General features: G+C 38.5%; 1 protein-coding gene across 1 annotated transcript; it reads right to left on the bottom strand.

Annotated features, from left to right (window-relative positions):
• Positions 1-8,334: 8,334 nt before the first annotated feature.
• Positions 8,335-10,281, bottom strand: LOC103328881 (ATPase, F1 complex, delta/epsilon subunit). The gene is made up of 2 exons (XM_008231284.3): positions 9,915-10,281; positions 8,335-8,833 (listed from the first exon to the last, which is right to left on the bottom strand). The coding sequence occupies exons 1-2, from the start codon at positions 10,179-10,181 to the stop codon at positions 8,489-8,491; spliced, it is 612 nt and encodes a 203-aa protein (XP_008229506.2). The 5' UTR covers positions 10,182-10,281; the 3' UTR covers positions 8,335-8,488.
• Positions 10,282-12,663: the final 2,382 nt, after the last annotated feature.

The following is a 12,663-nucleotide window of genomic DNA, read 5'->3' as shown; positions in this document are numbered from 1 at the left end:
TATATCTAATTACATTATACTCATTATTATGGGTCAATATTAATTAGTAAATTTATAAATTTTTCTTGTCAAAACAATTGATGCCTCAAAAAACATACTCCTCACCGTTTAAAATTTTAGCTAGCGCCTGCTATGTATTCAACTAAATGTCTCAAAGAGGTTTCCATGTTTTGTTTGTACTGTTATTTTTTTCATCAATTATGAGTGACATTAGTATTGTTTAAATTCTAAAGATAATAGTTGTCTAAATTTTGTTTTCAAATTTTTAGTCTTTTAAAAATTGCCCCTTCTCTGAAAATTTTCTGAGTCCGCCACTGTGAGGTGAGAAGGGTGTCTTCCATCTTGTATCTTAGAGTGGTGTGCTCTAGCTGTAAAGAAGTGGTGTACTCTGACAATGTCAAGGTTTCAACTCCACCTGCAAGGAGTTTTTCAACAGTGGATCAAACTCTCAAGTGGTGTGCTTGAGGACTAGATGTAGGTTAGGTGGATTGAACCAGTATAAATCTCTGAATTTGAATCTCTCTTTCCCTATTTGTTTATTATTGTGCATGTCAATTTACTTATCCGTGTTTAAATTCAAAATAGCAATTAACCTTATTCACCCCCTCTAAGGTTGATTCCATGGGCAACACAACTCATAGCTTGGCATAGATAGATCATCAGAGATTATCTCACTATCACTACTTGATTGAAGCAATGGAAGGGAGAGGGTGGGTCTTGCATCGAACTCAGCTGCACACGGATCACAAAGGTCACTATCACACTTTTCAGGCTATGGCAATCGGTCGCTTTCTCCAGTGCTACTTGTAACATCCCACATCGACCAACGAAGAGGGGGTGATGTGCATTATATGTACATGCCCACCTCCATCTAGCTCGAGGCCTTCTGGGAGCTCACGGCTTCGAGTCATGGGAACTCCGAGTTAAGCGAGTTGGGGCTAGAGCAATCCCAGGATGGGTGACCCACTGAGAAGTTGCTCATGATTTCCCAGAAACAAAACCGTGAGGGCAGAGAGGGGGCCTAAAGCGGACAAAATTATGCTACGGCGGAGCTGATCCCGGGATGTGACACTACTGGTGGCTTCTTCACATAGACCGATTTCATCATCGCCAGGCTGTGGCGACTAGTCGCTTTCTCGAGTGTGACCTGTTGTTTCTTCACGAAAGCACCATATTCAGTTCCAAGTTGTGGCGACCGGTCGCTTTCTCCAGTGTGACCGGTTCTTTCTTTCCCTAGAGTAACATCTTTAAATATATCATTATGCAATTCAAGTCCGCAATTCTCCAAGCTATTACCGACTTGCCTCGGACTGCGGGTTTGGATACACTTGTCGATATGATTGTGCATCACATTCTTGTTCTAGACAACGACGTTGATGCTGCTGCTGGGTATCTTCATCTTCATCTTCATCTTTATCCTGATAGGTATACGACAGTGACCCACATTACAGATTGTTACACGAGTTGTAGATATATTTGTGGAGCTGTTGAACTCTGCTATAAAAAAAAATGAAGCATCTCAAGCTCAAGATGAAGCCATATGATTATTTGATTGAGATAAAGAGTACGACGAATGCCGCCGCAAAGGTGATAGCCACCACAAAATTGATGCTGATCTTTTGGTATCCCGAGTTGTAGAGTGTTGCACCATAGACTGCGGCCTCTACAGATCCATTTTTCAGCATGAAAGCATTGAAAGAAGGCTTTTGCCTCCAGAATCAGATGTATCAGAAGAGTGGGAACGGCTAAGGAAGGAGTTTTTAGTGCCCTTGGCCAGTTACACCAACATTAATACTTCTTAAAAATCAGAGGGGGCTGTGTAGTTAAGAAGGACTTAGAGGAGGTGAAAGCAACAGCAGCAGCAGGATGATGAGGCAATTTAAGAGGCGGCATTGGCATAATAAAGCCGGATGCTTTGTTTCCACATGAGATTATAAAATATGTACAAGATGAGGATGATGGGGAAGCGGCTGAGCTTCTGTGAAAGGCAATGGTGGAGGACATAAATCAAAAGCAAGGGGAGGGCAAACTGAAAAATTGCTTGGTGGTGGGTAATTCAAATGTGGACTATTCAAATGAGATGTCTTCAGAGGCGGGTTTAGAACTTTGGTGTCTGGAGTGAGTGAAGAGCCATGGAAAGGAAAGATGATAAAATACAGTGGTGAAAAATATCAACTAGACTCGATACAAGACCATGATCTTAAGTCCAAGTTGGAATTTATTAAGAGGAGATACATAAACACAAACAACAAGAAATTGATGAAGTATAAGTGATTTAGCTGATATTAGTTGAAATTCGTTTAAAGTTACAGTTTTAAATGTGAGCCCTTGGATCATAGTCCAAGTGGACAGCTAAGATGTAATCTTAGGATAGAAGAATGGATGGTTAGATTTGGATGATGTAATTTGGAAATATCATGTTCCCAACGGTTATATGTGCACAATGTGTGCGTGAGTGAAGTAACAGATTCATTTTGCTCATTCGTCAAGCTTTTTTTTTTTTTTTTTACTCTCTCTCCAAAATCTAACATGGCCTTAGAGCCAGGTTCGATCACTTAATTCTGGGAGTTTGAGTCTGTGAAAGAAACGAGCTGAGATTGAAGAAATTGCTTGTGAGATCTATGTCTAACATGGCTGGGTCTGGAGGAGGTGAGCTGAGAGTGCTGATTTTCAACGGCAAGAACTATGAATTCTAGAGCATACAAATGAAAATCATCCTCAAATCTCATGGGTTATGGGAATTTGTTGAGAATGGAGTAGAATGCTCAGATTCGAAAAGAGTTGATGCAAAGAAGAAAAAAGAAGAAGAATCAAGCAATGCTAGTGTAAAAGGATATAAGGATGTATGGTATATAGATAGTGGATGTAGTAACCATATGATAGATAATGATGATCTACTTGTTGATATTAACAAGAATGTGACTGCAAAGGTTGAAATGGGTACTGGGCAGCTTGTTGAAGTGACTGGGAAAGGAAATCTGGTGGTTGAAACCAAAATAGCAAGAGATACATCAAGGAGTTATGCTGGTGCCTGGACTGAAGGAAAACTTACTCAGTGTGGGTCAAATCATGGAGCATGAGTACTACTTGGTCTTTGGAGATCATAAGGTGGAAATTTATGATGACAGTTCATACTCTAACATGGTTGCAAAGGTGCAAATGAGAGGAAATCGAAGCTTTCCAATGAAATTGCAATCTGGAATACACACTGCCTACAAGGTAAGTGTGTGTCACTCTACAACTATGTGGCATAGGAGGTTGGGACATTTGAACATGAGCAGTTTAAAGCTATTGCAGGAACAAGAAATGGTGGTAGGCTTACTAGAAATCAAAGCAGTTAAAGAAGTATGTGAGGGTTGTGTTCTAGGTAAACAATGTAAGGAGATATTTCCAAGGGCAACTACTACAAAGTGGATATAAGTTGAGGAAATTGAGAAGTGACAGGGGAGGAGAGTACACATCCATTGAATTCAACAAATATTCTGTGAGGAAATGGGAATGGAAAGGTAACTCATTGTGGCATATTCACCACAACAGAACGGAGTGGCTGAAGGAAAGAGTAGGACTATTGTGGAGATGGCTAAGTGTATGATGTTTGAGAAAAAGATGCCATTAGAGTTTTGGGCTGAAACTGTCAACACTGCAGTATATATCCTAAATAGGTGTCCAACTAAGGCTTTGGACAAAAAGACTCAATTTGAAGCCTATAGTGGCAGAAAGCCAGGAATTAAACACTTAAGGGTGTTTGGTTCTTTGTGCTATGCACATGTCCCAAATCAACAGAGACAAAAGCTTGATCTGGCTAGCACAAGATGTGTGTTTCTAGGGTATGGAAGCTGTGAAAAAGGCTACAAGCTTTATAACATTGCATCTGGAAGAGTGGTTATTTCTAGAGATGTGGTATTCAATGAGGAAACAGGCTGGGATTGAAATATACAAAAGGAATGCAGTGTTTCAGTTCCAATCACAGATATGCTCACTGAGAAAGAAAAGGAAACTAGTGAAGCTAGCCTGACTTAAGCAGAGATTCCAGAAGAAGAACATGTTGAAATTGGTCCAGAACCACAAGAGATTGATCACACTCATCTGAGATATAAAAGCATTGCAGAAATATATGAAAGATGCAATATGTGCATCATTGAGCTTGAAACTTTTGAAGAAGCTGTCAAAGATGAGTCATGGCAGAAAGCAATGGAAAATGAGATTGCAATGACAGAAAAGAACAACACTTGGGAGTTGGTTAATAGACCAGCTGATAAGCCAGTAATCAGTGTCAAATGGGTTTATTAAACCAAGCTGAATCTTGATGACTCTGTTCAGAAAAATAAAGCAAGGCTTATTGCAAAGGGTTACTCTCAAAAGCCTGGGATAGACTTTAATGAGACCTTTACACATGTTGCTAGGCACAATCAGGACATTGATTGCTTTGGCTGCACATAAAGGATGGAAGTTGTTTCGGCTAGATGTGAAATCAGCATTTTTGAATGGAGTATTACATTAGGAGGTATATGTGGATCAACCTCCTGGATTCATGCTTAAGAACAAAGAGGATAGAGTTTACAGACTCAAGAAGGCATTATATGGCCTTAAGCAAGCTCCAAGAGCTTGGTATGAAGAAATCAACTCATACTTCACAAAGGCTGGCTTTCAAAAAAGTCCTAGTGAGGCATTGTATGTGAAGACTGCAGACAGTGGAATACTCATTGTTTCTCTATATGTGGATGACATTATTTAAACTGGAAGCTCAGGAGAATTGATGATGGAGTTCAAAATTGAAATGATGAAATAATATGAGATGACTGACCTTGGGTTATTGCATCATTTCTTGGGTTTAGGTGTGATACAAACAAAGTCCTACATCTTCTTGCATCAGAAGATATATGCAAGGACATTGCTGGACAAATTTGGGTTCAAAGATTGCAAATAAGTTGCTACTCCTCTTGCAGTGAATGAAAAATTATCTAAGGTGGATGAGAGTGAACAAGCTGATGAAAGTGTGTATAGTAGATAGTTGGAAGTCTGCTATACTTGACTGCAACAAGATCAGATATCATGTTTGCAGCAAGTCTTTTGGCTAGATTTATGCATGGTTCTACTAGAAAACATATAGGAACTGCCAAGATAGTACTTAGGTACATCCAAGGCACACTTGATTATGGCATAGCATATGAGAAAGGAAAAGAAGTAATGCTTTTTGGGTACTGTGATAGTGATTGGTCAAGGAGTGAGGATGACATGAAAAGCACATCTAAATAAGCATTTAGTCTTGGATTAGGTGTATTTTCTTAGGCATCCATCAAGCAGAGCAGTGTTGCATTATCCATTGCAGAAGCTGAATATGTTAGTGCAGTAGAAGCCACTACATAGGCAATCTGGTTGAGATTTGTTCTCACAGATTTTGGTGAAGAACAGTTTGGTGTTGCTCAAATTCTATGCGATAATACTTCAGCTATAGCTATAACCAAGAATCCTGTGCATCATCACAAGACAAGGCATATAAACAGGAGATTTCATTTCATTCGAGATGCTTTGCAAAATGGGGAGATTGATATGTTATACTGCGAGATTGTGGAGCAAACTGCATATATTTTTACCAAGGCTTTGGCCAAGGATCGTTTTGAATACCTGAGGAAAAGCTTGGAGTAATCTTAGCTAAACACTTAGAAGGGACTGTTGAAGTATAAGTGATTTAGTTGATATTAGTTTGAAATTAAAGTTACAGTTTTAAATGTGAGCCCTTGGATCATAGTCCAAGTGGACAGCAAAGATGTAATCTTAGAATATGGAAGAATGGATGGTTAGATTATGTGCACAGTGTGCGTGAGTGAAGTAACAGAATTCATTTTGCTCCTTCCTCAAGCTCTCTCTCTCTTTCTCTCTCTCCAAAATCTAACAGAAATATGGCTTGTGGGAATCCACAAGCTCCGTCATTCTGGAGGTGTTTGATGTGATTTTGGAGGTGAGTATGAATGCGAATTTGAAGGCAGAGCAAATATAAGGACAAAGGGCATGGGGATGAGACTGCTAGAAATTTAGGGGTTTAGGACAATAGACAATAGACAATAGTTGAAACAAAGTGATTTTATTAGATTTGGAGGAGAATAGTACATGGCTTGATGTAAGCTAATTGGTCTCCTTAGCATATTGGCTTATTTTGGCTACCACACTTGGTTGAAATTTGTTTAGGCTATTTGGCCCTTACACTTTGATTGGTTAGCTTATTGGCTCTCTAACGTAGCAAGCTTTGGGTAGCTCTTGGCTTCCTTATAGTTTGGGAGTTCTTTTGTTAGACTCCCCATAGATTGGGAGTTGGTGGATGACTCCACTCCGCTTTGGAAGGCTACAAGTCCTTTTATAGATGAGAGTAACCGACATAGACATTCTCCACCAACTTTGTCCATTAACTCCAGCAACAAGTGTGTGGCTTTCTAGAATAATCTTCATAGTTGCAGTAGTTGCCGACTTTACTCCAGCCACAAGAGTGTGTGGCTTTCTCTAGATAATTCTCCAATAGTTTAGGCTCATCTCAAAGCTTCTAGATTTGTCCACACATTTCTTTAGCACAAATGTTCATTAATTTCAACACTCCTCCTTAATGCACATTTGTATTTCTCCGAGCATGTTTTGTATCCTTAATCACGGAAGAGTCTTGTTCACATTATGCTCCTCCTGAAGATAGCATTGATGAAGCTCTAGTTGATGTTGCAACTCCGTGCTCTTGTGGCACTTTGTTTGATCATAATTACCTTGATAATTCTTTGCCGACAATATTTTTCTCTTCTCAACGCCCAAATTTTTTAGTTTCAACATACAGGCTTCTTTTTAGCACACCCCACATGGAGGAAAGTTTTTCCTCTCATGCCATCTCTTTTATTTTCACTATATCCTCCTCTAGAACATTCTAGAATCTCCTACCCCTTCTCTAGATTTCTTGAAACCTTGAATTTAGTATTGATAACACATACCTTGCTTCCTTAGAATCGTCCCATGCGCCCATGCACTCATATTTGATCGAACAGGGCTCTGATAGAGAACTTGAGTTGACCCTTATGCCCAAAGAGACCGAACTAGCTCTGACGTCCAATATGCGATCGAACCAGCTTTGATACCACTTGTTAGAAATTTAGGGGTTTAGGACAATAGAGAATAGACAATAGTTGAAACAAAGTGATTTCATTAGATTTGGAGGAGAATAGTACATGGCTTGATGTAAGCTAATTAATCTCCTTAGCATATTGGCTTATTTTGGCTACCACACTTGGTTGAAATTTGTTTAGGCTATTTGGCCCTTACACTTTGATTGGTTAGCTTATTGGCTCCCTAACATAGCTAGCTTTGGGTAGCTCTTGGCTTCCTTATAGTTTGGGAGTTCTTTTGTTAGACTCCCTATAGATTGGGAGTTGGTGGATGACTCCACTCCGCTTTGGAAGGCTACAAGTCCTTTTATAGATGAGAGTAACCGACATAGACATTCTCCACCGACTTTGTCTAACTCCAGCCACAAGTGTGTGGCTTTCTAGAATAATCTTCATAGTTGCATGTAGTTGCCGACTTTACTCCAGCCACAAGTGTGTGGCTTTCTCTAGATAATTCTCCAATAGTTTAGGCTCATCTCAAAGCTTCTAGATTTTTCCACACATTTCTTTAGCACAAATGTGCATTAATTTCAACAGAGACAAAGTGAAGGCAGAGCAGATATTGGACAAATCCAGAAATAAGACGAGGACTCAGGATCAGAACCAACCCAAAACAGAATGTGTGGCAACACATCATCCCCGTACCCCTCATACTTGTGCCGTATTGCCTCAAACCTGCTCCCTCCTAGTAACTCATACTCAATCTCCCAGTGGCGGGTATCAGGTGGTTCTATGTGGGTGAACCAAGATGAGGATGTCGGGGAAGCTTTTGAGTGTCTTGAACTAGTTTTTTTTTATATTTTATATATTTATTTTTTCTACCTAGAATTAATCCTTTCACTTAGGTCTGGGAAAAAATTCCCAGAAACACAAAAAAAACTGACCGAGAAAAATGGAAGGGAAATCAACTGATGCTTTTCTGGTGAACGGGGGGTCGGTTCTACAACCAAATTGATGCCTGTGGACCTGTGGTTGTGAACTTGTGGTAACGAGCTTTTATTTATTTATTGTGTTCTTCCAATTATGTGGTATCACACAAGTCACAACCTAATAAGCTCCCAACTTGAGACACACATTTTGAACAAAGATTAAAAAAAACCACGGGTCCTTACTTGGGTTTCAGGTTAAAATTTCCATGACACCTTGACAGTGTGTGTGAAAAAACCCCCTCCCCCTTAAGTTGGGCAAAACATAAAAATAAAAATCATGGGTTCTGAAATACTTTATTTCTCTGAAAATGATGTAGACAAAATCGTTCAAGCAAGATTACTGCTCAAGGAATAAGATCGAATAGCCACTGGCGTGAAGGAGGAGGAGGAGGAAAAACTAATGGATGAAGCATGGCAAAATGATCAACCAGTGAGAGCAGAGTTGAGAGCACTATGAACATCAACCCCAATCTGCGCTTCAGCTTTCTCCAAATCAGTTGTGGCTGAACTGAGCTTCTGGGTGAACTCTGCAAGTCCCTTTTGCACTAAGCTTGCATCAATCTGGTCAATTGGAACAGCCACCACAGCAACTATATCAGCAACAGAATTTGCATGAATAAAAGCAAACCCACTGCTCACAAAATACTTGGTCACTTCGCTCCCTTCGTGCACCGAGAGGATACCGGGCTTAAGCTCTGCGATTGTTGCTACATGGCCAGGCAAAACACCCATTTGTCCAGTTGTTGCTGGTACCATAACCATGTCAACCTGAAACATGTCATTGAAGTTCTTAATAGGCATCAGAAAAGTAAACAGAATGGTGTCCAAGAAGCACTTGAATTTTCAACAAAAGTATCGGCGTTATTGTAATAAAAGTGCGCTTATAGAAGCACTATCAACAGTGTTCAAAAATTAAAAATAAAGATAACTGATTCTTGTACAACAAGTAAACTTGGTTTGGGATATGAACTCAGGATGCTGTAACAGAAAAGCATATGAATAAGCCATTTATGAATGGCCGCCAAACTGAATATCAAACCTTTTCGCAGCTATCAAGCTGCCTTGAAATTACTGAATATCAGGTAAAGATGAACGATGAACGACATAGCTACCAAAAAAAAATATATATATATCCCAGATAAAGATGAACGACCATTTAGAAGAGTAAACACACCTTCTAAACCACGAGAAGCCGTCTAATGTAAAATTCCCACAACTCAAATATCATGAAAGAATAAAAAATTAAGATAAAACATAAAATATGAATTTTTTTTTAGTACAAACGATAGTCTAAATTACAAGGAAGGAAGATTTCTCTCACACACACATACATAACTATGATGCCATGAGGATTCGAACATGAGACCTCTAGTCTGCAAGTCGCCAAGGTCCTTTTCCACTGGGCTAGACTCCATTGGCCATAAAGCATGAATTTAATAACCCTATCTCATATAACATTTGTCCTCAACCATCGTGTTAAAGAATGGAGCATAAAAAACTAACAGTACAAAATTTAATGATTAATTAGTTCATCTCCATTAAATTAATCTGTCCTCCTTCAAATAAATTCACAAATCAGTCACAAATATTGATCAACTAATCCAGACGGTACACACATATTATACCAAAATTTCAGTCACATTAGCCCACAAATCCAAATAATGACAAGATTTAACACCCAATCAGCAAATCCAATCCAAACAATATGGGAAAATACAAAACATAAAGTAAATAATCAGGCATTAAAAATTTGAAAAACGAAAGGAAAGCAAATTAATAACCGAATCCAAACAAAAGCCAAGAACAAAAGAAAAGAAGGAAAAAGCCAGAAGGGCATATATGCGCAGACCTCTTTGCCAGAGAGCTCAGAGGAGTAGGGGAGGACAAAGTTGATGGTGAGTTTGGAAGGGAGAGAAGAAGGGGTGGGAGGGCGGGGCTCCATATAGGTTGATGGAGTTTTGGGTGGGTCCATGATTGGTATCACTTTCTTCCATGACTCGATGAAGGCTGAGTCGGCGTTGGGATTGGCCGCCGGGACCTCTGTGCACAAGGCTCGGATCCTGCTCGGGCAAGGGGGTCGACCCAAGAGGCGTGAGGCTTGACGAAACATGAACATGGTGGTTTTGGTGGCTTTCCCGGGTTGTTTTTGTTGGCAAGGAAATCGGAGTGCAGTGAGATGTCGAAAATGGTGGTGTTGGTGTCAAGTTTGTGTTTCGTTTTCCCAACCATTTTCCTCATTTTTATGCGAATTGTGAACTGAAAATGAATGGATTTTGGTGAAGTTGTTACACTCCAATCTTTTTTAAATATAAGAAAAAGGAAACATATTGATATGGTTTAAATGCTATGAATCTTTATCAACGTTCCAAAAGGAAGTGAATAATAATACTCCTAACATGACAAACCCAAATATCACCCCACCCCACTATACAAAATTATATCAAATGGAAATAGGAAATATCAATAGGGCACAGAACATTTGCACATGTGCAATCTGATCATATATATTGGAAGCTTCGGTGATAAAATGATAGTTTTACATCCAAGAGAGATAAGTAGAATGAGTTCTAATTTATAAAAAAAAAAAAAAAAAAGTTAAGAGTTTTTCTATTTAAACCCCGCACTTTCCTCTGTTCACCCCATATTCTAAGTTCACCCTTATTTCTAATTCAAATTTTCACAATTTCTAAGAAAGCCCCACTATCTTCCTAAACTGCCCCTAAATACACACCTAGCAACAACAACAACAACAACAACAAAAACCTCATCAACCTCACACCCCACTATCGTAACCTTCATTTATTTGTGTCTGGTTTGGGTTCATCTACTTGATCATTCCATAAATAGAACTTGTTTTTGTTATCACTCACTTTGCCCAAACAAGGGCAGCACTGATCAAGCTCTTTGCTTGCATCAACAACACACGCCTTACAATTTGTGCTTGAGTCTTTTGGCTTTGCCTTGAACAGTTGAACAAAGGTCAAATTCAGCGAGAGAAACTTCAAACTCTAGTGCATAAAATTATTGAACTCTTTCAACTCGTTGAAAAGTTAATACACTCCCAACCCAATCTAGAAAATATTTCACTCTATATTGATGATGATTTTTTCCCCCTTTTTTTTGGTCTTTTATGACCAAATAACTTGTGAACTAAATTAAAAATAGTTGTATTAATAATGATGTATTGATAACAAACAGAATTACAACAAGTCTTTAATCACATCATCCTCAATAATTCTAGGAAGAGTTCCCAAACCAAGAAATAATCTCACATTACATACCTCAATGGCAACCCACAAGCCACTATTTGCATACCGTATTTAGGGTTTGTGAAGAGAAGATGAGAGTGTAATAGGATTTCTTGGATTGAGAGAGAAGAGTAATCTGGAAATATGGTGTAAAGAAGTTTGTGTTTTTCTAAAACTTAATATGAAGAATGGTTGGGTGTGTATAGATGTACAAGGGTTAAGTATTAAGAAGGATGACCTTTTTTTATCTTTTTCCACAATAATAAAACTTAATAGCTTAATGATTTAAGTATTAGGGTAAACAAAGAAAAGTGTGGGGTTTAAATAGAAAAAGTCAAAAGTTATTGTTCATATTTCTATTATGGTTAACTAGAACCTCAAATGTGCCACAAATAGAGGCGGGGAAAAAAAAATCAATTAATAGTTTATTAGTTGGGTTATTTGATTGATTAGTATTTTTTTTAATACACGTGATATTAGGGAAGTTGGGAATCAAATTTAGGACATCGAGTGCACAGATAAATTATCTTAATCACTTGAGCAAGATAATTAGGTAACAAGATTGTTGCCCAAAGAATCAAGGGGGTGGGGGTGAATAAGGTTAATTGCAAATTTAAATTTAAACACAGATAATTGAATTTGACAAGCACAATAATAAAGAAATTGGAAAGATAGATTCAAACTCAGAGATTTATACTGGTTCAGTCCACCTAACCTACATCTAGTCCTCAAGCACACCACTTGAGAGTTCGATCCACTATCTTGGAAAAACCCCTTGCAGGTGGAGTTGAAACCTTTACACTGTCAGAGCACACCACTCTTCACAACTAGAGCACACCACTCTAATACAAGATGGAAGACGCCCTTCTCACCGCACAGGGTCAAACCAACCCTTTTTACAAGTTTGAATGAAATAACTCTCGGAACAAAAATCTCTCCTATTTGAGAGGGATATACAATTGAACCTCACACAAAGATAACTCTCCTTTCTGAGTAGATGATTACAGACGTAATTTTGGACACTATAACTCTTGTATGAATTTGAACAATGAATGGCTCAAGAGAAAAAGATATTCAAAGTATGATGAATGATTGTAAACTTGGATGAATATGTTGAGTTGTTGTCTTCACCAAAAATATGAATACATATTTATAAGTATAGAAATATAGCTGTTGGAAAGATAGAGCCATTAGGAATATAGCTATTGGGAAATATAGCCATTGAAAATATAGTTGTTGGGAAGTATAGCCGTTAAAAATATAGCTGTTAGAAAACAAATCCATTGGAACAGTGTTAAGCTAACCTTATTTCCATTTCCAACATTTAAGTAAATGTCTTTGTCCTTTTAC

Source organism: Prunus mume, linkage group LG7 (assembly GCF_029339155.1).
Source record: "Prunus mume cultivar Tortuosa linkage group LG7, ASM2933915v1, whole genome shotgun sequence".
NCBI classification, from domain to species: Eukaryota; Viridiplantae; Streptophyta; class Magnoliopsida; order Rosales; family Rosaceae; genus Prunus; species Prunus mume.
The sequence above is the reverse complement of the archived record's forward strand: the minus strand, read 5'-3'. Positions and strand labels throughout refer to the sequence as shown.

Bases quoted from the DNA above. Each gene is read 5' to 3' on its own strand.
- LOC103328881 (XM_008231284.3), bottom strand. From the start codon at position 10,181: ATGTTCATGTTTCGTCAAGCCTCACGCCTCTTGGGTCGACCCCCTTGC. The intron at 8,834-9,914 runs GTCTGCGCATAT...GACATGTTTCAG, and splicing joins CTGAGCTCTCTGGCAAAGAG to GTTGACATGGTTATGGTACC.